This window comes from Eschrichtius robustus, chromosome 16 (genome assembly GCF_028021215.1).
Source record: "Eschrichtius robustus isolate mEscRob2 chromosome 16, mEscRob2.pri, whole genome shotgun sequence".
In the NCBI taxonomy this organism is placed as follows: domain Eukaryota; kingdom Metazoa; phylum Chordata; class Mammalia; order Artiodactyla; family Eschrichtiidae; genus Eschrichtius; species Eschrichtius robustus.
Genome location: NC_090839.1, coordinates 76,518,843 through 76,546,823, shown reverse-complemented (window position 1 = coordinate 76,546,823; position 27,981 = coordinate 76,518,843). Strand labels below are relative to the sequence as shown.

The 27,981-nt window shown below is 46.1% G+C and overlaps 1 protein-coding gene across 2 annotated transcripts; it reads right to left on the bottom strand.

The window, feature by feature from the left end:
- Nucleotides 1-14: 14 nt before the first annotated feature.
- On the bottom strand, nucleotides 15-27,981 carry SGF29 (SAGA complex associated factor 29). Of its 2 annotated transcripts, none has more exons than XM_068524492.1 (10): nucleotides 27,820-27,981; nucleotides 12,615-12,709; nucleotides 8,424-8,499; nucleotides 7,698-7,770; nucleotides 3,117-3,181; nucleotides 2,047-2,176; nucleotides 1,829-1,975; nucleotides 1,549-1,584; nucleotides 1,274-1,436; nucleotides 15-224 (listed from the first exon to the last, which is right to left on the bottom strand). In XM_068524492.1, exons 2-10 carry the CDS (start codon nucleotides 12,687-12,689, stop codon nucleotides 108-110), a joined length of 882 nt encoding a protein of 293 aa, XP_068380593.1. In that variant the 5' UTR covers nucleotides 12,690-12,709; nucleotides 27,820-27,981; the 3' UTR covers nucleotides 15-107. The 2 variants fall into 2 exon arrangements, with proteins under 2 accessions (XP_068380593.1, XP_068380592.1); XM_068524491.1 differs by having other exon boundaries at nucleotides 27,824-27,981.

Below are 27,981 nucleotides of genomic sequence, written 5' to 3'. Positions count from 1 at the left end.
AAACCCACGAGACATGGACAAGGAGGGGGAATATTTATTTGATCACAAAATCTTGTGTTGCATCCCCCTTCGAGGGTGTCAGGAGACTGCGAGTCTGCTAGGCCGCTTCACTTTTTCTTGGGCTCCTTACAAGCCACCACGTACCGCTGGGCCACATTGAGGGGAGGGGAGTAACCATCTGCATACGAGGTGTCTTCAAACAGGACCGAATAGTCATCCTGGGGCTGCAGTATGGGGCAGACAGGAGTCACTGGTCAGAGACCTCCAGGCGAGGCCCCCCCAAACCTAGATAGACAGGAACCTCTGGCTCGTGGGCCCCCAGCCTCTCCTGTCCTCGTAGTCACTCAGGAAGTCTAGATGTTTGAACCTAGTCCCTGTTACAACAGAGCTCTTTCCTCAGCAACAAAGGGCCAAGGGTAAGGGATGAAGAGCAGGGAGAAGGGAGACTTGCCACCTATGTGGATGGGCCATAACTGGAGGGTCTGGTACCAGGGAGCCTGTGTTAAAGGGATCAAGGACAACCTAGAGGGGGACTTCCCTGGTGGCAGAGTGGTTAGGAATCCGCCTGCCGGTGCAGGGGACACGGGTTCGATCCCGGGTTCCAGAAGATCCCACATGCCTCAGAGCAAGCAAGCCCGTGCGCCACAACTACTGAAGCCTGTGTGCCTAGAGCCCGTGCTCCACAACAAGAGAAGCCACCGCAATGAGAAGCCCACGCACTGCAACGAAGAGTAGCCCCCGCTCGCTGCAAATAGAGAAAGCCCACGCGCAGCGACGAAGACTCAACGCAGCCAAAAAAAAAAGACAGCCTAGAGGGCAGCAGGCAGGTATCCTGGAGGAAGAGGGGAGAACAGCCTTTAAACTACCATCAGGTGATGGGTGACCAGGGTGTCAACAATGTCAGGAGCTTGAGAGAAAGCAGCTCAGCCAAGGAAAGGGCAGTGGTGCAGGAGTCAAGGGTTCCAAAACAGGCCCTGGGCATTGAACTTCCCATCTCAGTGCAAAAGCGAGGTTAGACTAAAGTATGCTTCGGGTCCATTCCGCTCAGGGCTTGCTAAGGCTCTGAAGCTTGGAAAGAGGAGGGTTGGCTGGTGCTGCCCTAGAGGGCAGGGCTGTAGGGCAGACTAAGCAGAAGACAAAGGCCAACTTACAGGACCCTCCTAGCTCAGAGAGGCTGTAAGATGAGGAAAAGGGGACGGAAAGTGGGAAGATGTTCCATGACCCAGCTGGTCCTTGTATCGGGCCAGTGTCTCTCCCGTGGAGGCTGGCTTACCCGTTGCGGGGGTGTGTGGATCAGAGCACGGTAGAAGCAGGTGGTCTGGGGATACAGGGCCAGCACGAGCTGCTCCTTCTGGAATAAGGCTTCGGGGTCCGTCTCCGGGTTGGCCTTCCACTGGGGCAGTGGGATGATCCGCCGGCGGCTCAGGGTGTGTCTCCTGGCGGGGGCGAGGGGGAGCTGAGGTCAACCCATGGCCAGGTGGGGGCCCCATCCCAGCAGCTTAGCTGCCCCCAGGCTTCCATGCCCCCCCCCCCCATGAGCACACTCACTCTTTGCCTTCTTCGTCAATGTCATCTACCTCATACCTGCGGGTAAACAAAAGGAAAGCGGTGGATGCAGGGAGGTGCATAGTCCAAGTCAGGGAGCCCCGAGGAAGCGGGGGAGGAGGGCGGGGAAGGGAAGTAGCCCCAGGAGCCCACTGCTTCACACACCATCCCCACTGGCACCCAGGGGAAGCTGCTTTTCTCCCATCTTGCAGACGGGTGAGAGTTGCAGCCCAAGTGGGTGTGGTGACGGGAGAACAGCCCACAGGGCTGGGCGTCCACTCACTTGTTGGTGGCATGGCTATAACTGACCACCTCGGCCAGGATCCACTGCTCATCCCCATCCACGGCCTTCACCCGGGCAGCCACCTTGTCTCCAGGTTTGGCCACGTAGTCCCCAGAAGCTGGAATGGCCCCACAGAGGGGCGGGGGCCTGAGGGTGGAGTACAATGTCACTTCCAGTCCCCTCCTTGCCAGCGCCCCCAGCCCTGGGCCCGCCCTCACTTGTCACCGGGCTTCCCGATCCACAGGGGCAGGGTCATGGCTGACTGCTGCAGCAGGGTCATCAGCACGCCCCTGCGCATGGTCTTCCGAGGGGGCTCCGAGTCATTGTACAGGCCCGCGATCTTGGCCGCTGTGGGAAAGAAGTGAGCCCTTGAGACACCAGGGACAGGGTGCCCACCCCCAGGCCCACCCTAGCCTGCCTGCATCGGGCTGTCAGAGCTCAGCCTGCAGCCCCACCGCCCAAGTTAGCACCAAGGGCCCAGGTGCCATCCTGCCCCTTCCACCAGATGCCCACAGTCAGACCGCCCTGACCGCCCAGATGGTGAGACACCAGGAGGGTGGATACCCTAGGGAGAGGGAACTAGAAAGGGCAAAAGCTGGGATTCTGGGGTTCTGGTCACGTTCTATTTCTTGATCTGGGTGCTGGTTACATCGGTTTTGTTCCATTAGTGAAAGTTTCAGTGAGCTGTATGTTCACTTACGTGTACTCTTCTATGAACATATGTTGTAATTCAACAAAAAGTTTAAAAAACAAACTAACTCTCAAATGTGGACAGACCCCTGACCTCCTCAGGCATGGTTCAACACACCCAGCCACTTCATACAAACCCAGCTGGCAGTGTGACAGCATTTTTGATGGGTGAGGAGTTGCACACAGGGGGTTCACTGGGGCAGGAGAGGTGGGAAAGCCACAGCAGCCTGAGGGATCTGGAAGCCAGCACCTCATGTAGGTAAACTCCATGTGGAAGGCTGGCTTCAAGACACCCAGGGTGCAGCTCTGGTTCTCCCCACAGCAAGAAATGGGAGTGGGTGGCAGTAGGAAGGAGGGAGGTGACTGACCCAGGCAGTAGAGGGAGCAGGGGAATCAGTGTGGTCTGCAGGGAGCTCTGGGGATGATCCCCATTCCCTTCCCAACCCCAGGCTGCCCAGGCGCTTCTCTGTCAGAAGCCCCCGGAACAATCCCACCGGACTGAGGTCACAGGCTCCCCTACAGGGAGACCTGACTGCTGCTCTCAGGAACCCTCACTCCGCCTGGTCCAGGAATGCCGGCCTGGTCGTCTCTAACTCACCAATCCGCCTCTCTTCCAACAGAGACTTGATTTCCGCAATCTTATCTAGGGCTTTCCGGAGGATGCTGAGGGCAGGGAGAAGGGAAAGAAGAGGTCTGGATGAAGCACAAAGCGCAGACTTCCTTTTCTCATTACGGCAGGCTGGCTAGCTCAGACCAACCCTGATGCTGGAAACTATAAACCCTAGGCACGTGTTTTTTAATCTTAAAAGCATAAAAGAACTGATGAGACAAGAGGAAGTGGCAGGCCAAAAAACCTAAGAGGGTCCTGGAGAGGTAAGCAAAGCAGAGAGCTGCCTTGGCCGGAGTGAATCTGACAAATCCTGAAGAAGTGTTGCTGGGTGCCAGCAGACTCTAACAACCTCTTGCGATTCAGAGGACAGAAGTTAAAACTTGGGGTCTGCCCTAGTGGCACCTGTAAAAGAGACATTCCAGAGGACTGTGGGGAGTTGTCTCGGCTCAGAGCAGGGCTGGGGGTGGAGGGAACTCATCCCTGAAAGACTGCAGCCCCAGGAAACCTCTGGAGTTCGATTACAGGGGTTCCAGGGTGGCTGGGACCCAAGCAACCTGGCAGAAGTGCACACAAATCCTTGCGGGAAGAAGGCTTCTTTATCCTAGACCTTCGGGAACCTCCCCCAAAGAATATCTCAACAGCAATAAGCAGCCTAGAAGCCACTTCAGGTCATTTATTCTCCAGCACATTCCTCTAGCAAACCTTTAGTAAATGCCCAGGTGTTTCTGAAAGCCTTGGTTCAGACCCATGAGAACACAGCACAATAGTGTCACAGGAGGTGTCCCAGAGGGTGTGACTCTTGTGGACCCATCAGGCAAAGAAAGGCCAGAAGATCGGGCAAGGGGCAGCCTTGGCAGAGGGAACTGGGCAAACCAAAGCAGGGAGGGATGAACACCATGCCGACAGGCTTGGAGCACTGAAGCTCAGTGTGGCTGGTGTCGGACGCCAGGACAGCTCAGCGGGAGCCACCTCGGGCTTGTGAGTGAGCACTGGGACACGGGGCAATCAGGCTTCCAGGAAAGCAGAGGAGGAGTAAAAGCCAGCAGGCCAAAGGGAACTCGCAAAGTCTGATCATTGCTGCCGGGCCTGTTTGGAGGACATCCTTTTACGTAGTTATGTCCTAAGCTGTATTCTGTGAGATATTAATGGAGTGGTTCTCAACCCTAGCTGGACATCAGAACGCCCTGGGGAGCTTTTTAAAAAGAATCCCAATTGCTTTAAGTAAGAATCATCAACAGATGCCAAAACTAGTGGGTCTTATGTGAAACGGGATATGTACATAGTCTCCAAGTATCTCTCATAAGATACTTATTAATCACACAGTGGAAAACAGCAATAACTTGACACAGGAGAAACCTGGAAGAGCCCACCTTAACCAGTGGGAGTCTTTTGCCTTCTAATATGATGACAGAGGACAACATCACTTCCATGCTATTACTTCCAAAAGCGTAAAACCTGAATCTAATCATGAGGAAACATCAGACAAACCCAACTGAGGGACATTCTGCACTGGCCTATAATCTTCAAAATGTCAAGGTCAGGAAAAGCAAAGACAGCCTGGGAACTGTTCCAGATTGAACGACCAGAGAGACAGGAAAACTAAACACAGTGCTGATCTGCACTATAAAAATGTTCTTTTGCTGTAAAGGTCATCACTGGACAGTGATGAGATCTGAATAAGATCTGTAGATCAGTTAATAGTTTTATATCTGTTATTTCCTGATTTTGAGAAATGTACCGTGGTTGTTTAAGAATGTCCTTGTTTTTAGGCAATGCTGACTGATGTATTTAGAGGTCAAGAGGCATCATGCATCATGTCTGCAACATAAATGATTCAGAAAAAAAAGATTCTAAATACATATATATAGAGAGAGTGATAAAGCAAATGTGGTAAAAATACATTTCTATAAGTCTGAAATTATGTAGAAAGTTAACACCAATGCATGAACTCCACCCCAGTTAAAGCAGAACCTCTGGGCGCAGCCAGACTTGAGAACCAGTGTGTAAATGTATTCCACTGTCAAGTAAGTTTGTGAAATACTGAGTTAAAGAAATTGCTGTTGCAGAACTTGGCAGAGCCTTCAGTACTCTAATACTTCAATGCTTTAATACTGCAGTACTTTAATACTTCAGTACTTTAATTTGCATTGTGAATCTCTAAGGAGAGGAATGTAATATTCCGTTTCCTAAAGTTACTGAAGTTCCACTGCAGAGATCTGAGGAAACAATGTTTTAAGATCATTTACTATTTAAAGAGCAGTTTTCTGGAGCTGAAACTTCTCCATCTCGGAACCATAGAGGCTTCAGGTCAACCAGGATGACCACCCAGCAAAGCGTGGGTCCCTACCTTCTGGCAGGCAGCCTGCCAGCCCATCAGCAACCGTCAGGGATGGTGCCATCCCAAGAGCCCCACTTCACCTGGGACAGCAGAGGAAACGCCTCTTGCTGGCTGACCTTCCTTTGCAGGGTCCTCAGCCAAGAACCCTGAGCCCTAACCTCCCTCCCCCCACAAACCCGGCACCCCTCCCCAACCATTCGTAAGGGGCTAAATGGTGTGGGCTCTTTAAAGTAATCCAATACTGCTGCATACCAATACACAGTAATTATTTGATTAGGGTGAAAAATAATTCCTTGTGGGCCTTCTCTCCTGTGCCCTCACAGAGCCGCACCTGGAGAAGTGCCTTCTGAACCAATGTTGGAAAATATCTTGTTCCCACCCAGAATGGCTACCCGTCTCCACTGGAACACGGAAAGTGACATCTTTGATCTGTTTCCCTTTGACTCCTGCTGCTAAAAGAGATGATTGTTAAATGAAGACACGGGTTCCTTTCTGTTTTCTGCAAAAGCAGGAGGAGGAAAACCAGCCAGGACTGGATAGAAGGAACAGCAAAGCATCACAGGCTTGGGCTAGCTCATGAAGCAGGCTCTTGGCGCCTCTTCAGTTTCCCAAGAGGTTTAATGCAAATATTTAGAAGATGAGCTGATAGGTGCTGCAGCACCTGGGTCAGTGCCACAGGCACACACAGTACCATGTTTTCCCCACCCAGACACGGAGCTCCCTGCGGGTAGGGATGGCATCTTATCTGTCTCACCCACTCTCCTGTTCCCAGCATGGTATCTGGAGGTGAGGACACCTTATTTGTTGTTTAGTGAATGAACGTATGAAGGTCTAAGAGTCTGAAAAAGTGAAATGACAGCAGGACTGCAAGGGACCTGCACTTATGAAACAAGCTTTAAGTGTTAAACTCTGGTTAAGTCCATGCCAGAGAAGAGCTCACACCAGCTGGTTGCAGAAGCAGCCTCCTCACTCTGCCGGCAGTTAAGCTGGGAAGGGAAAGTATGCCTTTTACTTCCAAATGAGCGTTGAGTCACTCTGACCTATACAAGCCAAACTCCAGGCCCACTAATGGGAAAGGGCCCAACTATGGCTACCTGATGAATCTGCAAATCAGGGAGAAGATGGGGGTGGGGAAGGCTGGGTTGGAAAGCCAAGCAAGCAACACCTCCAACCAGAATTCACTGTGTCCCCTCCCCGCCAGTCGGCCCCACCCTTTTGTTCTCTTCCCACCCTGGCAAAGGGAGCCCCATCAGACCCCTCTGTTCAAGCTAAAAACCTTGGAAATCTTCTCTCCCAACTCGTCCTCCAGTTTGATCTCAGAACCCACCCTTGTTTCTCTATCCCCACTGCCATTGTCTCATCTCAACTCCGTCACTATCTCTTGCCTGGTCTCCAAACTAGCCTTGAATCTCACCTAGTCTACTCTCCGTGCGGCAGCCAGGGGTTTCTCTCCTGCTCTTACATCGTCTTTGGCTCGCTATGGCCTCCAAGATAACGTCCAGGTATTGGAGGTCTTCCATATCCTGCCCTCCCCTCCCATGCAAGGACTAGTTCTCATTCCCCAAATGCGCTCCTCCATGGCCCTGGCACACTCTGTCCTCCACTTGGGCTCTCTGACTTGTCTGCCTACCCATCCCCAGCTCAAGTTTCTCCTCCTCCCTGAGAGGGTCTCAGATCCCCAGGCACAGTGAACACCATCTCGGCCAGCCCACCAACTACACTGTCCTGTAACTTTTTTAGGGTGTCTCTCCTTTCTGGACTGCTTGCCCTTGAAGGCAGGATCCTCACTATCCTTGTGTCTCTCTATGGAGACTGCCCAACACCAGGCATAACCATGGGTTATGGTCAAAAGAGTTTGAAAAATACTGGTATTAGGCACTTTGTGTGCATTCTCCCATTTTACGCTGACAATTCTACAGGTAGTTATTATCCCTACTTTAATGACGGAGCAACTGAGTCTCAGCTGAAATGACTGCCCAAGGTCAAGTGACTAGAAAAAGGCATCACTGGGATTTGATCCACACCTTTCTGCCGTCTATAAAACAGCAGGGCCAGGGAAGAGAGGCCAGAGTGGGCTCTAGGGAAAGTGGGCCCTAACGGAGAAGCTGGGGAGTCAGAATCTGCTTATCCGTGGGAGGAGAGGCAGGCTGGGGCTACGGTCCACACGCTCCTACAGCCCAGCACCTGGATGAGGAGGGGAGGCGATGGCAGGGCAGTGGGACGGTACTCACTTGCACTCAGCCTCTGCATCGGCCTTGGCGGTTGTATAGAGGCCACGCAGCTTTGTCCGGTAATAGGGAGAGACTGCAGAATAAACAAAGGGAGGAAGATGCATGGGTGAGGGGCAGCGGGCAGCAACGTGGCACTGCTTCCAGTCCGCCGGAATCAGACTCTGGGAGGCACCGAGGGGCCGTGGGCTGAGGTATGAGCTTTACTGGCTCAGAAGTGCCCCCCAAGGCCCATACCTCCATGTTCACATTTTCATATGGTACAGATGCCATCACAACATCTAGGAGAGGACTCTCTAACCTCTGCCAGAGTGTGACGCACGCAAACAGAAAACAATTCTCCAAGCTCCTCAGAGTTGGAAAGCACCAGCCCGGGAGCCTGACCTCAGGGCATGTGCAGGGCACACGAGTAGGGAAGCTCTAGAAAATGCCGGCTAACTGGGGGGTCCTGTGCACTGTAAGGGGGTTCCCGAGACGCAGCGTCATTTCCTGACTTCCCAGTCCTCAGAGTTGGGGGATTTTAAGGTTCCTTAGTGGCTAGGCAGTCTGTCATCTGTCTCCTGGGTCATCTTAGGTCACCCAGCCTAAGGGAAAACTGTTCCTCAGGCCTAGGGAGCAAGCAGTTCATTTTGGATTAGGCAGATACATGCAAAAGTCCCTTTCAAAAACGATGACCGCCATGTTCACAGTCTTGGCCCACTCCTTTCTCTCCCGAGCCCAGCCACTCACTCTTGTTCTCTGTCTGCATCCGCTCGTGGGTCTTCTGGATGTTCACTAAGTTGTGTTCGCTCCTCGAACGCTCTTCCTGCAAGGAAGAGGTCAACAGGACATGAGGGGAGGCCCTTTATCCTGCTGTGGCAACTACCCTGCAGCCCAGGCCAGAGGCCCCATAAATATGACCCTCATTTTGTAAATCCAACTTCCAAATCCGTAAGTTTAAAAGGATTTTTCCCCCAACTAATGCAAAAGCAATACAAAAGGCATTAAAGTTAACTTACAAGTTATACATTTAATGACTCTCCTTTATCAAAAAGACAAACTGATCCACAGATTCAATGCAACCCCCATCAAAATTCCAGCTGACTTCCCTGCAGAAATTGACAAGCTGATCCTGAAGTTTATATGGAAATTCAAGTGACGCAGAATAGCCAAAACAATCTTAAAAAAAAAACAAACAAAACATTGGAGGACTCACGTTTCCCAATTTCAAAATTTCCTACAAAGCTGCAGTAGTCAAATGGTGTGATACTGCCATATAGGTCAATGGAACAGAATTGAGAGTCTAGAAATTAACACATGTATCCATGATCAATTCATCTGGGGAGCGGGGTGGGTAAGGATGCTGATACAATTCTTCCCCACATCAGCGGTCCTGGGACCAGAGCTGCAAATGAAGATGCCGGAAGCAGGGATGATTCCTAAGGAGAAATTGTAACTATACCTTTTAACCTTTATGTCAGAATTTCTAAGTGCCTGAGGGGGTAGGTACTTTCACCCCATCTGGCAAAATGGAGTTAACAGTGAACGCAGCTATAATGCCTAGTGGTAAAAACAGCCCACTAGTTCCACACCTAAGTAACCCTACCTTACATGAATGGGAATGGACGGGGGCCGGGGTGGGGATAGGGGGAGAGTCGGGGGAAGGTGAGGCACTTGCTAGACTAGCGTTGTTGCTGGCAATCAGGACCAGCACGGTGGCTGAGCCTAACGTCCTTCAAAGAGTAGAAAAATCTGGACAAATGGAGAGAAGGAGAAAGAGTAGCCAAGGGTAAAAGAATGAATAAATGGGTTATGCAATGATGGAAATTCAGTATTACATTAATACCTGAGAGAGGCTCAGAGCAAGAGAATAACATTGACTCTTAACTCAAGTCATACCAGATGCCCTGAAGGGTGACGCCGTGTGTTTGCCAAGACCACCTCTGCTTTTAGAACCCGACAAAGTCAAATGGAAGCCTGAAAACCCTCTGAGAGACATTTTGGCTATACAGTATGATGATAAACTGGACAAACTGTTGATGACTGACTGGAATTCTAGTAATGTGCCAGTATCTTTTTTTCTTTATCTTCAAAATTTTATTAATAAACTATTTTTAGAGCAGTTTTAGGTTTACAGAAAAATCGCGCAGGTGGAAGACAGAGTTCCCATATACCTGCTTTCCCCTGCACGGCTTCATCTATTATTAACATCTTGCATTAGTGTGGAACATTTCTTACAATTACTGAACCAATATTGATAATTATTATTAACTAAAGTCCATAGATTACATTAAGATTCACTTTTTGTGTTTTACATTCTATGGGTTTTGACAAATGCAAAATGTAATGTATCCACCATTATGGTATCATACAGAAGAGTTCCACCTCCCTTAAAAATCCCCTGTGCTCCCCCTATTCATCCCTCCCTCCCTCCCTCTAAGCCCTGCGCAATCACTGACCTTTTTATCCTCTCTATAGATTTGCCTTTTCCATATTGTCATATAGTTGGAATCATACAGTATAGAAAACCTTTCAGACTGGGTTTTCACTTAGCAATATGTGTGCCAGGATCTTCTGACTCTTATTTTTCAGGTCACATTCCACTACAAAGGATACCATTTGGAAAGGAATCTCTGGGAACTGCTCCCATTGGGTTGTATGGCGGCTCCCAGCAGACTGATCATTGTGTAACTACAAGCCTGGATGATGGGATGCTCAGAAAGGTCCCTGGTTATAATGGACATGATATGCCACAGCATGCTCGCACAAATACATTATCACCCTTGTCTTTGTGAATGAAAAGCAAGTAAAAACAATAGGGAAAAGTGGGTTTCTGACAGGATTAGAGCAGTAGGCACATGGTAGGTCCAAATTCCCCTGGGGAACAGCCCCATCCCCCGCTCCCCTAGACGAGGAAGGTTTTGAGAGGCCTAAGAGGCCATATGATATACTTAGGCTAAATTACATCTAGGTGCAACTACCACTCATCTAACCCTAGTATGGGGCACCCAACATTTTTGGGTACAAAATATGTATCCTAACTGCAGTACCCAGGCCATTAGTACACAATGGCAACAAAATGCATGGTGGAGTAAGCAACATTGGCCCATAGACAGAAAAAGGCTTTAGGGGACATAGGTACTGTCGTGTTCATTGTGGGGCAAGCTGAACTCATTTTCAATGAGAAGCAGCAATCAGGGGGAAAAGATTGTTGATTAGAATAAACAAACAGAAATGAGTTCCCTCCTAGGAGGAAGGCAAGGGATGGGAGTCAGCCTGGAAAGATGATGAGGCTTTAGTGAAGTGGTTCAGGCCAACCCAACAGGTAATGTGGATAGCTCTAGGACCCACCTGTTGTTGGGAAAGGGCTTGCACCTTGACCCACCAGGGTTTCTTGACTATTTTAAAATGGATGATACTTTAATAAGTAGCCATGAGCAGCGGCCCTCCATCGAGCTGCTGAGCCCCAAGGGGCACACTTATGGGAATTTTGTGGACCTCTAAACCTATGGAAGCCCTCAAGCGGCATGTGCAATTTACATCAATGCACCATGACTACCCTTGACCCAAGAATGGATCAAAATAAGACATACCCTGAAGTCCAGTTAGCAGAGGTAGGACTTGTACTCTGAACACCACCTGTGTCCTCCCCGTAGGAGGGAGGTGGACTCTGCTGTACAACAGTATGCAGTGGAAACCAGTCTCAGTACGAGCCTGAGCTGAGACAGAGTGACTGGCTTCATCCCCAGCTGACTTGGAACCCAGAAATAACTGAATCATGGCCAACTGTAATAAAGCCTGTCCGTAATAAAATCTGGTAAATGGGCAGGGCCAATTCTGTTGTAAAGGCCTAACAAATAGCTCTGTAATTCTTACTGATTTGTTCCATAATGAAACCGAATTTTACCATGACCATACTTCAATATGGTGTAACACACTGGCACTGTTGGTAAGATTCAACTACCTTATGTAAGTCAGTCATAGGATAATACTGATATTGATGACCAAATGTATTGGGAGATCGATTCAAAGTCTTCTGGGAATGTAATGCTGATGGAAAGTGACTGACCTGAGGAAGAACTGGATTTAACTCACCATCAGCTAATTTCTATGCTAAACAGTTTCACACAAATTTATCATAAGGTACAGATGGTGGTAGATGAAGGAGGAAAACAGGTAATCAAATTAGTACAAAAATATGAAAGTGTATGTAATGGCTTCATAGGACAGATTAGTTGTTTCTTTAAGTCTATCCCTACCCTATAAGGATTCCTGCAAATGTTAGGCATATTTACCCTGATACTATTGCTGTATCTTTTATATAAATGCTATACTAAAGGTAAATGCTCAAATGACTGTTTCGCTGTAACAGAGCCTAGGCCAAGGGCCAGGGGGGTGGCATGTGCAGTTAAAGATCAATTCAGCAGGCCTGGGTTTTCAAACACTACACATTCCAAAAAAGGGTTGGCCCTTGACCAGCTCTTAGTAGATAACCTCTAAACACGCTTGGACTATCTTGCCCGATAAGAGTGTCTCTGTTTACCTGAGGTGGAGGCACAAGGAGAATGACTGCTATTGGGTACAGGGTATTTTTGTCAAGTGATGAAAATGTTCTGAAATTGATCATGGTGATGGTTGCACAACTCTGAATATTGATTCAAATTGGATTGTACACCTTAAATGGGTGAATTGTATGGTATGTGAATTATACCTCTCAATATAGCTGTTACTAAACAAAACGAATCATGAAACCCTGCACATGACAGAAAATCCAACAGGAATGGGAGTCATACCCTACATTCTCTTTCTCCTCCCACCTTCATTACATCACCGTGGTTCCTGCATGTCCAATCTCTTTGAACACAACCACCCCCGCCCCCTCCACAGCTCAGCATCACAGCCCACGTTCCCCTCTAGGAGTGGAGGGCTGTGGATTTTTACCTGGGTTTGCTTGATCAGCTGATGGAGCTCTGTGAGCAGTTCTGCAATGCGGGAATCAGCAGACACGAGGGCCATGGCGTGGTATACGGGGGCGCCTGGGGTGGAGGGGGAGCAGAAGAGAGCCTTGTTAGTGGCTGTTGTGGGTTAAACCATTCTCCTGAAAGACATGCTGAAGTCCTAACCTCTGGTACCTCTTACTTGGAAACAGGGTCTTTGCAGATGTAATTAAGATATATGTTAAGATGAAGTCACACTGGAGTAGGGTGAGCCTTAATCCAACATGACTGGTGTCCTCATAAGAGAAGAAACAGAGACACACATACAGAGAATGACAGGTGGAGAGAGAGACACACACAGAGGGAAGACAGCCATGTGACAGACGCAGAGAGAGAGTGCAGTTATGCAGCTGCAAGCCAAGGAATAGCAAGGATTGCTGGCAACCACTAGAAGCTGGAAGAGAGGCACGGAACATACTCTCCTTCTGGGCACTCAAGAAGGAACCCACCCTTGATTCTGGAACTAATACAACCCCTTGATTTTGGAATTCTAGCCTTCAGAACTGTGAGAATACATTTCTTTTAAGTCACCCAGTTTATGGTCGTTTGTTATGGCAGCCCTAGGAAACTGATACAGTGGCAAGTTGTCTTGGATTTCCTCCCTAATCCAATGATGCTCGTATTCGATATGTTCAACCAAGTCAGGTGTACTTATTAAGTATCTTCAAAAGCAGTATGCCCTAGCCCCAGCTCTGCTCCTACTATCCTGACAAATGATTCAAGCATTCTGGTTTTCCTTTTTTTTTTATGTGTAAAATGAGGATTCAAATAAGATTTTATATGAAGACACTTTCTAAGTCATAAAGCATTGTTACTTTTTTTACTGTAGAGGGAAGAGAAATTAACTACTAAAAATGTCTGACTTAAGGTAAGATGAACGTATTCTGATGAAAATAAAATGCAACAGTAGGTAATTAGAAAAAGAATACGAGACAATAAAAGGTAATTTTAAAAGTAAGCTATTGTATAGCCAACACATGGAAACAACCTAAATGTCCACTGACAGATGAATGGATAAACAAGATGTGGTACATACATACAATGGAATACTACTCAGCCATAAAAAAGAACGAAATAATACCATTTGCAGCAACATGAATGCAACTGGAGATTATCCTACTAAGTGAAGCAAGTCAGAAAGAGAAAGACAAATATATGATATCATTTATATGTGGAATTTAAAATATGACACAAATGAACCTATCTATGAAACAGAAACAGACTCATGGACCTAGAGAACAGACTGGTGGTTGCCAAGGGAACCTATCTATGAAACAGAAACAGACTCATGGGCATAGAGAACAGACTGGTGGTTACCAAGGAAACCTATCTATGAAACAGAAACAGACTCATGGACATAGAGAACAGACTGGTGGTTGCCAAGGGGGAGGGAGTTGGGGGAGGGATGGAGTAGGAGGTTGGGGTTAGCAGATGTAAGCTTTTATATACAGGATGGATAAACAAGGTCCTGCTGTATAGCACAGGGAACTATATTCAATATCCTATGATAAACCATAATGGAAAAGAATATTAAAAAAAAGAATGTATATATATGTGTAACCGAATCACTTTGCTGTACAGCAGTAATTAACACAACATTGTAAATCAACTATACTTCAATAAAAATTTTTTTTAAAAAGTAAACTACTGTAACTAGGTAAAACTGGACATATGCCTAAAGATAAAAGTAGACTGGAAAAAAAGAACTTTTTTTTAGGATGCTGAAATTTTTACTTTATACCCTACCTTCTTATAAAGATCATTCAATTAGTACATCTCCATATCCACAAAGATCAGATTCACACTGCATGTCTCCCACCCCCCGGTAATGAACTGTGAACTCTATGTATTTAAATATGCATATCTTCTTAAAATCTCTGCTTTTGTTTATTAAAAGAGTAATATACAAACCAGGAATAGAGGGGAATTTCCTCAGCCTGATCAAGGGCATCTATGAAAACCCACAGATAACATCATACTTATTGGTGAAAGACTGAAAGCTTTCCCCCCTAAGATCAGCAACAGGTCAACATTGTTCTGGAGGTTCAAACTAGGGCAATAAAATGAAATAAAAGAATCAAGATTGGAAAGAAAGAAGTAAAGCTATCTTCATCTGCAGATGACATGACCTTGTATACACAAAATCCTGAGAAACCCACTAAACAACTATTAGAACTAATAAAGAAGGTTAAAGGACAGAAGATCAACAGGCAAAAATCAATTGCATTCCTATACAGTTGCAATGAACAACCCAAAAATGAAATTAAGAAAACAATTCAATTTACAATAGCATCGAAAAGAATAAAATACTTAGGAATAAATTTTATAAGAGAAGTATACAATTCTTATACTGAAAACTACAAAACATTGTTTAAAAAAATTAAGAAGATCTACATAAATAGACATCCCATGTTCATGGATCAGCAGACCTAATATTGTTAAAATAGCACTACTCCCCAAATTGATCTACAGTTCCAATGAAAGCCCTATCAAAATCCCAGGTGGCTTCTTTGCAGAAATTAACAAGCTCATCCTAAAATTAATATGAAAATTCAAGGGATCCAGAATACCCAAAATAATCTTGAAAAAGTTTTGCCAATTACAAAACGTACTATAAAGCTGTAATCAAGATGTTGTGGTACTGGCATAAGGGTAGACATAAACATGAATGGAACAGAATCAGACCATAAATAAACCCTTATATCCATGGTCAACTGATTTTCCACAAGGTTGCCAAGACAACTTAATGGGGAAAGAATAGTCTTTTTTGGTAAATGGTGCAAGGACAACTGGATGTCCACATGTAAAAGAGTGAATTTGGGGCCCTACCTCAGACCATATATAAAAATGATCTGAATAGACAGTTCTCCAAAGAAGATATACAAACTGCCAACAAGCACATGAAAAGATGCTTGATATCATTAGCCATCAAGGAAATGCAAATCAAAACCACAGGAGATACCATTTCACACTCACTAGGATGGCTATAATGAAAATGAGACATAATAACAAGTGTTGGTGAGGATGTGGAGAAACTATATGGATGGGTAAAGTGTGGTATTATCCATACAACAGACTATATTATTACACTAAAAAGGAATGAAGTACTGACACATGCTACACATGGATGAACCTTGAAAACATTATGCTAAGTGAAAGAAGCCAGACAAAACAAACCTCATATTGTATGATTCCATTTATATGAAATATCCAGAATAGGCAAGTCCATAGAAAGCTGTTGGGGGGGGGGGCGGGGGGCTTTGAGGGAGGAAGGGGAGTGACTGTTAATGAGAATTGGGCTTTTTGGCCAGGCGGTGAAAATGTTCTAAAATTGATTGTGGTGATGGCTGTGTAACTCTGAATATACTAAAAACTACTGAATTGTATGCTTTAAATACATGTACATCTCCATCCCTGCCAGCCCCAGGCAAACACTAATCTACTTTCTGTCTCTATAGATTTGCCTATTCTGCACTTCATTTCTTTTTATTGTTGAATAATATTTCATGTTTGCATATACCACATTTTGTATATCCATTCATCAACTGATAGACATTTGGGTTGTGTTCACTTTTTGGCTGTTATGAACATTGCTGCTATGAATACTTGTGGACATGTCTTCATTTCCTGGGTATACACCTAGGAGTGCAACTGCTGGATCATATGGTAACTCTATGTTTAACCTTTTGAGAACAGCTAGACTGTTTCCAAAGTGGGTGTACCATTTTATATTCCCATCAGCAATGTATGAGGGTTCCGATATCTCTGCACGTGCACCAACATGTGATATTGTTTGTCTTTTTTTTTTTTTTAAAGTTTAATTTTTATTTATCTATTTTTTTATTTATGGCTGTGTTGGGTCTTCGTTTCTGTGCAAGGGCTTTCTCTAGTTGTGGCAAGTGGGGGCCACTCTTCATCGCGGTGCGCGGGCCTCATTATCGAGGCCTCTCCTGTTGCGGAGCACAGGCTCCAGACGCGCAGGCTCAGTAGTTGTGGCTCACGGGCCTAGTTGCTCCGCGGCATGTGGGATCTTCCCAGACCAGGGCTCGAACCCGTGTCCCCTGCATTGGCAGGCAGATTCTCAACCACTGCGCCACCAGGGAAGCCCTGCTTGTCTTTTTGATTATAGCCATCCTAGTGGGTGTGAAACGGTAACCAGTGGTTTTGATTTGCATTTCCTTGATGGCTAATGATGTTGAACATCTCTTCATGTGTTTACTGGCCTTTGTGTATCTTCTCTGGAGAACTGCCCTTTGCCATTTTTAATTGGCTTTTTAAAAAATGATTACTGAATTGTGTCCTCTGAAGCACATGTTTTTAATTTTTATGAAGTCCAGCTTATTTTCATTTGACTGCTTGTGACATATCTTTTTTTCCTCACACGTGCAACACTATTTTTACCACCACAAGCTTTATATAATGCATTCTAATATAGAGAACATGTCCCTTAAGAAAGAAAAGTCTGGTTGCATTAATTAGAACCACACAAAATCAGGGATCTAGAGTTTAAGAGATTCAAAGTGGATAATTTTGAGAATGATCAGCATAAAGGTCGTTGCTAAAGTCTTGGGAATTGATGACGCTAGGGATGATCTGCTGAGTGAGCAAAGAGGAAGGGGGAAAGAGCCCCGCTGAACCACAACCAAGGTGAAGGTGTGCACCAAAGAAGAGTCCAGTGGGAAGATCCCCGGAAGGAACGGATCAGCACGGAAAAGGGTTGTTCTCTCCTGCCACATAAAGCAGAATCCTGGTCAGAACCACCTGCCTTTTACATGCCTACACCTGTGCATATTAAAACTGGGGGAATGGGGCTTCCGTGGTGGCGCAGTGGTTAAGAATCTGCCTGCCAATGCAGGGGACACGGGTTCGAGCCTTGGTCTGGGAAGATCCCACATGCCACAGAGCAACTAAGCCCGTGCGCCACAACTACTGAGCCTGTGCTCTAGAGCCCGCGAGCCACAACTACTGAGCCTGCGTGCCACAACTACTGAAGCCCACGCGCCTAGAGCCCATGCCCCACAACAAGAGAAGGCACAGCAATAAGCCGGCGCACCACAATGAAGAGTAGCCCCCACTCGTTGCAACTAGAGAAAAGCCCGCGTGCATCAACGAAGACCAAATGCAGCCAAAAATAAATAAAAGTAAATTAAAAAAAAAAAAAAGAACTGGGGGAAGCCCCCCCCAACCGGACAGCGGGTTTTACTTTATACAAGCATTGATAGCAAGCACCCCAACTCTGCTGCCAGGTAAATCAGTTACCTTCCCTGATAATTCTGACACTTCAAACCTTCTCCCTCCTCAATATCTTTGCTCCTGCCCTCAGACCCACCACCATGCAGGAGGGGTGTGGTAGCAAATAAAGATAACAATTTCCTGCTAGCAGGGCTGTGACCAGAGACAGGGGTGGAGGCTTGAAGGGGAGGCCAAGCAGACGGAGGAGGGTTTACAGGTGGAGGAAATGTGAGCGTGTTGGCTGAGGGGTGGGAGCACACTGAGAACAAGTCCAAGGATGAGAAAATGGGGCTGCATCTGAAGAGGCCGGAGGGTGAGGGGTGGGATCCAGCCCTGAGACATATCCAGTGTCATCTGTCATTATCTGCTGACATTTCTTCTGGTCTGTCTTACCTACACACACTCAAATGCAGATGTCCTGTCCCATTCCACACTACCCTCCAAAGAGGCTGAAAGGGTGTGCCATCTACACCCTCTCCCTCTCTGCCAAGGACACAAACATTACACTTTTTTCAACAACCAGATCAAAACTGGTCTTGTCTGACCATCCCTAAATAAGCCTAACTTTTCTCTTGACTTTTCCTGGAACCTACCTAGACCTATAAACTGGCTTTCCAGCCAGTGGATGTAGGTAGATCTTTTCTTCCCCAACCAGCCTGGAAGCTCCTCAGGCAAGAACAGTCATCTCTGCTATCATCAACAACCCCCTTTCACCAATAACCCCACTGGAAATAGTGTCGGGAAATCGACAGGAACTTCATAGTTTTACTCCTTCACACACCACCTCTCTCCTGCCCTGACCCCCTCCCCGAAGTTAGGTCCATTTTGAAATTCCCGTAACAACTATTCGTGTTGGCTGGACAGCTCCACCAGAGGAGACCCCAAATCACTCTGCCCAGCACAGACACTCCTTATGTGATTCTACTTCTGTATGTCAGAAATGTTCCATAATAAAAAAAATTTTCTTAAATCAATGTACCCAGAAAATATTCTAAAATTAGATGATGATAATGGTTGCACAGCTCTGAATATACTTTTAAAAATGCAATAAATTATACATTTTAAATGGGTGAGTTGTATGGTAGGTGAATTATATCTCAGTAAAACCGTTAAAAAAAAAAAATCAGTATGTGCAAAAGCAAGCTCATCCCCTCCCTACTCACCCCACCCCCAAACCCCTACGTGGTAGCATGCTTCTCCTAACCCATTCAGCCACTTCTGCTGGAACCTGAGTTATTTTCAAGTCCCCCTTCTCCCTCAATCCTCATGTCCAACCAATCACCACTCTGGCTGATTTACTGCCCCAGTATTTCAGGACTCCATCCACTCCTTTTTAGTCCTTCACTCGTTGGTTCAGGTTGTATCAGGTCGGTCTCACCGTAACTTATACAGCAGCCTCCTAGCTGGGCTTCCTCCCTGCTTTCTCATCTCCCTCAAATCCACCCTCTGCAGAGCTCCAGGACTATCCATCTAAAAGACAAGTGTGGCCATATCGTTTCCCTACCAAAAACTTTCAACCCCCTCCCACGTCCCCCCCCCCCAGGAGAAGTCAAGCCCTTAATACAGGACACAAGGTCTCCACAAAGAGGTTTCCATCCTCATGTCTCCCCCCACTCCAACATCTCTCAGCCCTGTCTGCCTCACATTTTACATTCCAGCGATACTGAACTGTTCCGCTTTTGACTGGGCGCCATGGAACTTCCTATGCCTGTGCCCTATGTTTGTGCTGCTCCGTCTATCTGGGATGTTCTTCCTGCAGGCAGATTACCCCTAATCCTCTGCCTGATTTAACTGTTCTCTAAGACCTGCATTACTACCAAGTCACCCCCTCCTCTAATCACAGAAACCCCCCGTCTCCTCAGCTGGGTGAAGTTACCTTTCTCTGTGTCCCCGTTATACCCTGTGCATCTCTCTACCACTGTGCCCATCAAATCGTATTACAATTCTCTGTGTGTGTGTATTTGTCCCCTCCCCTAGCGTGTCCAGTCTCTGAGAGCGGGGATCACTTTACTCTCCGTACCTAGCACAGGGCTGGCACGGTACCCACCACCCTCACTTCTACTCCCATTTAATCTTTAACCATTGCAGTCCGGCTCTCCCTCAGTGCCTATGATCTCCTGCCAGCTCCTGGAACTTTCTGCTGCACTGAGTACCTGACCACACGCTGCTCCTCAAAGCTCTGTTCTCTGGGTTTCTAGGCCTCCAGTCTCCCCTATTTTTCTGTTGCCCTCCTCCTCCACCTCATCGGAAGGTCACCCTGGATCCTCTTCTCATTCTCTAAGCACTCCCTGAGCACTGTCACCAGCTTCAAGCACCCATATTCTGAAACTTCCACATCAGTATCATCAGCCCTGACTTCTCTCCAAGGCTCCCAGCTCAGACCTGCAGCTGCCGCCTGAACGTCCCAACCATGATGCCCCTCAGACACTTCACACTTCCTGCCCTGCACGGCTCTGCCTTCCAGACGTGGGTTAGTGGTGCCCATCAGTGTCCAGCCAGCTTCCCAAGCTGGAAATCCTGGGGTCTTCTCCTTGCTCATCTCCAAACCCCATGCCCTTGATCAATCCCCCTTCAAATTCTATTGATTTTGCCTCAGAAATTTCTCTTAAATCCAGACCCTTCTCTTCCATCACACCTGTCACTGCCTTAGTTTAGGCTCTCATCACATTACTGCGATATCACCTGTCTCTTTGTCTCACTGTGGTTAGACACAAAGTCTGTTCCGCTTAAGGGGAAAAAAAAAAAAAAAAGAAAACCTTTAACTACTAGATAATATATGCACACAGTAAAAAAAATTCAAACAATTAAAAGAAACACAATGAAATCTCCCACCCCTTGAGGCAACCCCTGCTGTTTTTTGGGTATTTCTCCAGAGATCCCATGTATATACAAGAAGAAAAAGTATGTTATCTCATAAAAGCTTTTGCAATTAGTAGATGCAGAGTCAGACAAAGAAATTGATGTTGAAACTTTCAGCCAACCAAAGTGAAAAAGTTGACCCACTTGGTCTGGAGGGGAAGGAGTAGGTCAAATACCGAGCCAGGCAGGGCCTAATTCTGCAATCAGAAGGCAGAGGTGGGAAAGGAGGGCCCTGTTTTTGACAAGAGACCTGTCGGGATGCCCTCACATAAAAACACTGACTTGTGACTTTTAAAATGCTCTCTTCTCACCTCATTTCCGTTCAGTGTGAAGTACTGGGTTGACCAAAAAGATCTTATGGAAAAACCCTAATGAACTTTATGGCCAACCCAATAATTCTGAAGTAATGAGATGAGTGCCAGGATTCTGGAGGCTCACTTTGCCCACTGGGTAGTGCCCTGCCTAGGAGAACCTCATTTTATGATTTTATCATACAGTGAACTACTGCTCTCTCTGGAAGCAGTCGGTATTGAGCTCTCTGAAAGGACCATCAAGCTGTTTCCACTACCTTGATGCCCCTCCCCCGGGACTTGACTGACAAATGGCAGCGAGTTCTTCCTATTCCAGTGCCCTCTCTTCTCTGGGGTACTCCTTAACCAGCGAGGCAGTCAGAAACTCCCCTGGCTCTCCAAAGTACTCTGGTCACACCTCTATTTCCATTTTTTCCTAATTTAGGTGATAAAAAAAAAAAAGTCAGCAACATCAAAGAATATCTTAAAGCAAATCCCAGCAACCTACAATGATTTTCATTTTGTATGATACCTTCTGTATATGTAATATACAGATCCTTGACTTACCATGGAGTTATGTTCCGATCAACCCACTATAAGTTGAAAATATCATAAGTTGAGAATGCACTTAATACACCTAACCTATTGAACGTCATAGCTTAGCTTCGCCTACCTTAGACGTGCCCAGAACACTTACAGTATTAGCCTACAGTTGGGCAAAACTGTCTAACCCAAAGTCTATTTACAGTAAAGTGACTATCTCATGTAATTTATTTATTTAAAAAAATTTTTTTTAATTTTTAATTTAATTTTTTTTTTTTTTTGCAACACTGCACGGCATGTGGGATCTTAGTTCTCCAATCAGGGATTGAACCCGCATCCCCTGCATTGGAAGCATGGAGTCTTAACTACTGGACCGCCAGGGAAGTCCCCTCGTGTAATTTATTGAATACTGCACTGAAAGTGAAAAACAGAATGGCTGCCTAGGTACAGAATGGTTGTAAGTGTGTTGGTTGTTTCCCCTCGTGATTGCCTGCAATACAGCCATCAGGGTAATGAACTGACAGGCATATTTTAGAAGTGTTCCAAGGAGAGGAATGGGGACAGAACAGCTATAAAGTTCTCACCCTGGGAGAGTTCTCTAACCTTTCTGAGTCTCTATAAAAACCAGAGCACCCACTTGAGGACTAACCACACAAGTAAGGTGATAGACAGTGTCTGGCACAGAGCGTGCACTTAGTAGATACGAGCTGCCTCCTCCTTGTCTGTAGATGTGGGTCAGGGGACTGCCAGGAAAAAAGACAGGGACTGTGTTAAGTTGAGCAAAGCAGTCAAAGGCACAAGGAACAGAAAACACTGACGCATCCCAAGTCTGGGGAAGCAATCACTGCCCCCACCATTTAAGGGCCCTCTCTTGCTTAAGCTTTGCCTATTGGGTGCGCCCTGCCTGAGAAAACCAACTCATTTTATGATTTTCCAATAAACTACTGCTATCTCTGGATCCAGTCAGCTGTGAACTTGAACTTCCCCAGAAAACACATTCTCAGTAGAGGCAAAGGTTTCTGTGGCTCTCCACTCTGAGGACATTAAGCCTGGTGGTGCAAAGCCGGAATGCAGACTCAGGACCACATCTAACTGAAAGTTCAGGCAGCTCCCAGCTGGGAGGAAACTGAATGTTCAGCCCAAGCTGCCCATTATCTGAGTCCAAGGGTCCCAGCTGATCTCAGCATTAGTCGCAAACCAAGAAGAGGTTACGCAATTCCTATAAATTTCAGAATTCTTATGAATTCTGAAGCAAGGCCCAGTACCCTAAACCTTCTGGGTCCTAGAACCCTCTTTTTTCCACTTAGATGGCCACACTTTCTATTTCTACCCACAAGGGGAACCACTGTTCTGATATTTTCCACTACAGACTAGTTATGCCTATTCCAGAATTTCATAGAAATATAATCATGCCATCCATATTCTTTAGTGTCTGGATTCTTTCACTTAATGTGTTTTGAGATTCATCTGTGTTGCTGTGTGTATCAGGAGTTTGTTTCTTTCTATTGCTGAGTTGCATCTATTGTATGAACAAACTGGTTTGTTTAACCTGTTCTCTCTGAACAGCATCTATTTCCACTTTTGGCCATTATGAATAAAACTGCTATGAGCAGTCACATGTGATTCTTTTTAAAGACACATATTCATTTTTCTTAAGTAAATATTTAGGTCTGGTAATAGCACTCTGAATTTCCCTTTGGGAAACCACCCCTCACTTTGGCTCCAAGGCTGGGTATACCACCTGGGCCCATGAAAATATTATATTCTCCCTGACCGCCATGACTGCTTCAGGAAGAGATATGTGACCCAAATCTAGCCAAAATCAATTTCAGATCTTTTTCTAGAGCTATCTGCAAAAAGATAACCTCTTTCTGTTGGTTAAGAGTAGCATGGAATATGACCCAGCAATCCCACTACTGGGCATATACCCGGAGAAAAACCATAATTCAAAAAGAGTCATGTACCATAATGTTCATTGCAGCTCTATTTACAATAGCCAGGACATGGAAGCAACCTAAGTGTCCATCGACAGATGAATGGATAAAGAAGATGTGGCACATATATACAATGGAATATTACCCAGCCATAAAAAGAAACGAAATTGAGTTATTTGTAGTGAGGTGGATGGACCTAGAGCCTGTCATACAGAGTGAAGTCAGAAGAGAAAAACAAACACCGTATGCTAACACATATATATGGAATCTAAAAAAAAAATGGTTCTGAAGAACCTAGGGGCAGGACAGGAATAGAGACGCAGACGCAGAGAATGGACCTGAGGACATGGGGAGGGGGAAGGGGAAGCTGGGATGAAGTGAGAGAGTGGCATGGACATATATACACTACCAAATGTAAAACAGATAGCTAGCTAGTGCGAAGGAGCCGCACAGCACAAGTAGATCAGCTCGGTGCTTTGTGACCGCCTAGAGGGGTGGGATAGGGAGGGTGGGGGGGAGCCGCAAGAGGAAGGAGATATGGGGATATATGTACACATATAGCTGATTCACTTTGTTATACAGCAGAAACTAACACACCATTGTAAAGCAATTATACTCCAATAAAGATGTTTAAAAAAAAAAAAAAGCAATTATACTCCAATAAAGATGTTTAAAAAAAAGAGTAGCATGGAAGCCTGGAACTGATGGAGGCTTTTACCTGCCTGAGGGATAAATCAACATGGACGAAAGCAGAGCTGAGAAGACACAGAAAATACTGGTGACATAATTTAGGCTTCTGGATACAGCCATGCCTGAAGCTGATGCACCCAGGACTCCAGATACAGTCAATAGATACTCCTTTTCTGCTTAGACTAGTTTGGGTTACCTTTTTGTTACCTGCAACTGGGAAGTTTGACTAAAAAGAGGTAACTCTTGGGGACAAAGGCTTCAGGTGGAAAGCACATATCAGCTGCTAAACACCCAGCTTAAAACTATTCTCTGACCCTCTACTAGCAGCCAAGGCCTCATACAAACAAATGCAAACATCCTATACTTAAACCACTCTAAAAAGAATCCCACAGGACTCAAGACAATAAAAGCTTTGTTATGAGTCAAAGGGAAGCAAAGCATCTAAGGCCCTACACTCAGATCCCATACCCTCAATTTAGCCACCATCAGTAAGAAGCTACATTAATCAGTTAGTTTTTTTTTTTAAATTAAGACGATGATTTCCACTTACCCCCCCCCCGCCCCCCCCCCCGCCCAGTACCTACCATGCTTCTGTACTGAAGCTTACACAGGTGATTCTCCTTTAAACCTACATCAATGCTACAAGCCCACCTTCTTTACAGCTGGGGAAACTGAAGCTCAGACAGGTTAAGTTATGCTGGTAACTCAGGAAATACAGGTAGTTGAGCTGGGATTGCAAGACTGCAAACTATAAAATCTATGCTCTTCCTCCCAATTCTAAGTTTTGTCACAACTTCAGCATATTCAATAGCAAAAGAGATCACGGAAGTAGAAGCAATTTGTCTACTGTAAACTGCCAATCAACTGTTAGGTTATTATGATTACACTGAAAGTATCACCAGTAAGACAGTGATTCATTGTGCCATCTGGAAAAAAAAGAGGTAGGAAAATAAAGGTAACAATGACAGCTATTCCTGATTACCTACCATGTGCTAAGCACTCCTGCGTGGATTATCCTATTTAACAATCCTGCAAAGTACTCTTCATAGCACTGAGGAAACTTGAGTCTTGGAGAAATAAATGACTTTACCAAGAAAACGCAAAAAATAAGTGGCAGAGGTGGGATTCAAATTCAGATCTGTCTGACTCTGCAACCTAAGCCTTAAGGGCTCAAACAACTTAGTATCAACATCCAACTCCCACTGGTTCAGTGTTCACCATTCTACCTTCCTCTCCGCAGATACAGTGACCACAAATCCTGAAGTGACATAAATTGGGTATTTTTTCCAAGGCAGATGACTCATCAAAATTCCAAGTGAGATTCATTTTTAAAACCTTTGTAAGAATCTTTGTATATAAATTTAGAAATCTGAAAAAAAGGACTTTGACTTAACATCCCTGCTTCTAGCTCCAGAAAATTGGTCTCTAAAACTATGGACTCTAATTGGACCTACCCACTGAGAAAAGGGTGCCTTGTGGTGGGCCAGGTATTTATAAAATGGACACTCTGGTTTACCAAACACCTCCATGGCATTGCTTCAGATCCTGGAGGGCACCTCTCAACTGACCTACAATACCCACGCCGAAAAATCCCAGGGCCTCAGCCTCAAACAAGCACAGACTTTTATGCTTCTGTTATGCCTGCCTGAAATGCCTTTGATCCTTCCCCCTCTTCCCCTCTGGATCTCTCAAATTTACTCGTTTTTCAGGGTCCAAATCAAATGGCAGCAAAATTAACACTTTTACAGCAGTATTTGCCAACCTTTTTCACACCATGGCACTAGAACACAATATTTGTATGGCATACTAGGATAGAAGGACAAAGCTGCTTATAGCCAGAAACAACTGGCAGGGAGATCTGGCTGTCCCAGGCCCCTCTCATCTGCCCTGATGCCAAGGGCAACCAAAACTTCCAGAAACTTCCAAAACACGGTACACCAACTTCCGTTCTGGCACCTGTCACACATACACCCGGAGACTAATTGTTTCACTTGTCTCTCCTGCCACACCTCTTAGAAGAGAGGGATGCAATTTTATTTATCTTTATATTCCCAGCAACTAGCACAGGGCCTGGCACCTACCAAGTCCTCAAGATAGACTGCAGAACTAACTGAATCCTGGAAGCCTCTTAGAAACACTGCAACAATTCTGAAGCTGGGCTGTTCAATATCTTCTCCTCCCTGACCCCAGAAAACAAATTAGTTGTAACCAATACCCTCTTAAGAGGGATTGTCTACCTACCACCTATGGAGAAAAGGTACTTTCCCTTTGTAAATTCATTCATTCATTCATTCATTCATTAACATTTATCAAGCACCTACTCTGTGCCAGGCATGAGGGGTATACAGCAGTGAATGAGACAAACAGTCCCTGCCTTGACCTTACGAAACTTACAGTCCAGAAAGGAACACAGAGATGTTAAACAGTTTGGTATACTTATTTGTAGGTGAAATAAACACTCTAAAAGGGATGGATCAGAATACATAAATGGCTAAATCTGAATAAATAATGACAGAGAACGCCAAAAATGAAAACAGAAATTCTCAGGCAGAAAGGACTGACCAAATACCAAACATACCTACAATTGGACACCCAGGACTGAAACTTCAAAGCCTCAAGGATAAATATGTGCTGACTGATGCAGGAGGAGAGAGAGGAAGCAAAAGACACCTACAATAACTCAAGGTGCTTGGCCTAAGCAACTGGAAGAAAGAGAAAACTGAGCAAGGAGAAAGGTAAAACTCAAAATTTCAGGAAGAGCAATGACTTGAAGACAGAAATTTGAGAGTTAAGCACAGTAAACGGTATTTATATTTAAAGCCCAGGAAATGAACACTGAGCAGAGATCTAGGATGACGCTTTGGGGCAGTACAACCATTAAAAGTAAGAAAGAGGAGCAAGAATCAGCAGAGAAGTCAGAGAGAGCTGAAGCTAAAGACGAGAATGTTCCACCAGGCAAAACAAAAAAACGCGTTTCCATTAAAGGCAGTGACTAACTGCATCAAATACTGCTAGGGGGTCTCAGAACTAACTTAACACTGAATTTGGCGACCTAGAGATGATTGGTGGTTTTGACAAGGCGCTATTGCAGTGGAGGGGTGGGGGCCAAGGCCTGAATAGAGTGGGTTTGGAGGAGGAAAGGTGCTGGTGAATACAGGTTGAAATTTTGGCTGCAAACAGGGGCAAAGAGATGAGCCACCGGGAGGAATGTGAAGGAAGAATGAGGTTGTTTGGTTAAGATGGGCACATCTTGAGCAAATAACAGAAGCTGCCAAGGTTCGGGGCCCATCCTCTGCCCTCGTCTTCTCGCACCTGTGCTGGGTACCCCACCTCTCCCGGCCACCACGCCAAGCACCACGTGCGTCGACTTCCCACCCTCGCAGGGCGGGCGGGCGCAAGCGCAGACCTTACAGAAGGTCTGCGCCAGCCCTCCCTCCCTCCCTGCGCCCCGCCTCGCCCCGCCCAGGACGCGTGCGCACCGCCCCTCAAGAGCCGCCTCAGCAAGGCCCGGGAATGGGGATCCTCAGCCATCCGCTCCCGCCATTCTCCGGGCGGGGTGGGCGAAGGGGGGGCCGTGTCCCAGACCGCGACCCATACCCACCTACCGAGCCACGGGTGGAACAAGCACGTCGCGCTAGAAACTGCGACGGCGGGAGCAGGCGCGCGGTCCCTCGAATGCTTTTCAAAGTCTGCGGATAACAACGCGCTTGCGTTCGAACATTCGCGGCAGGGCAAAAACCACACACGCTTTTTGCCTTTTATG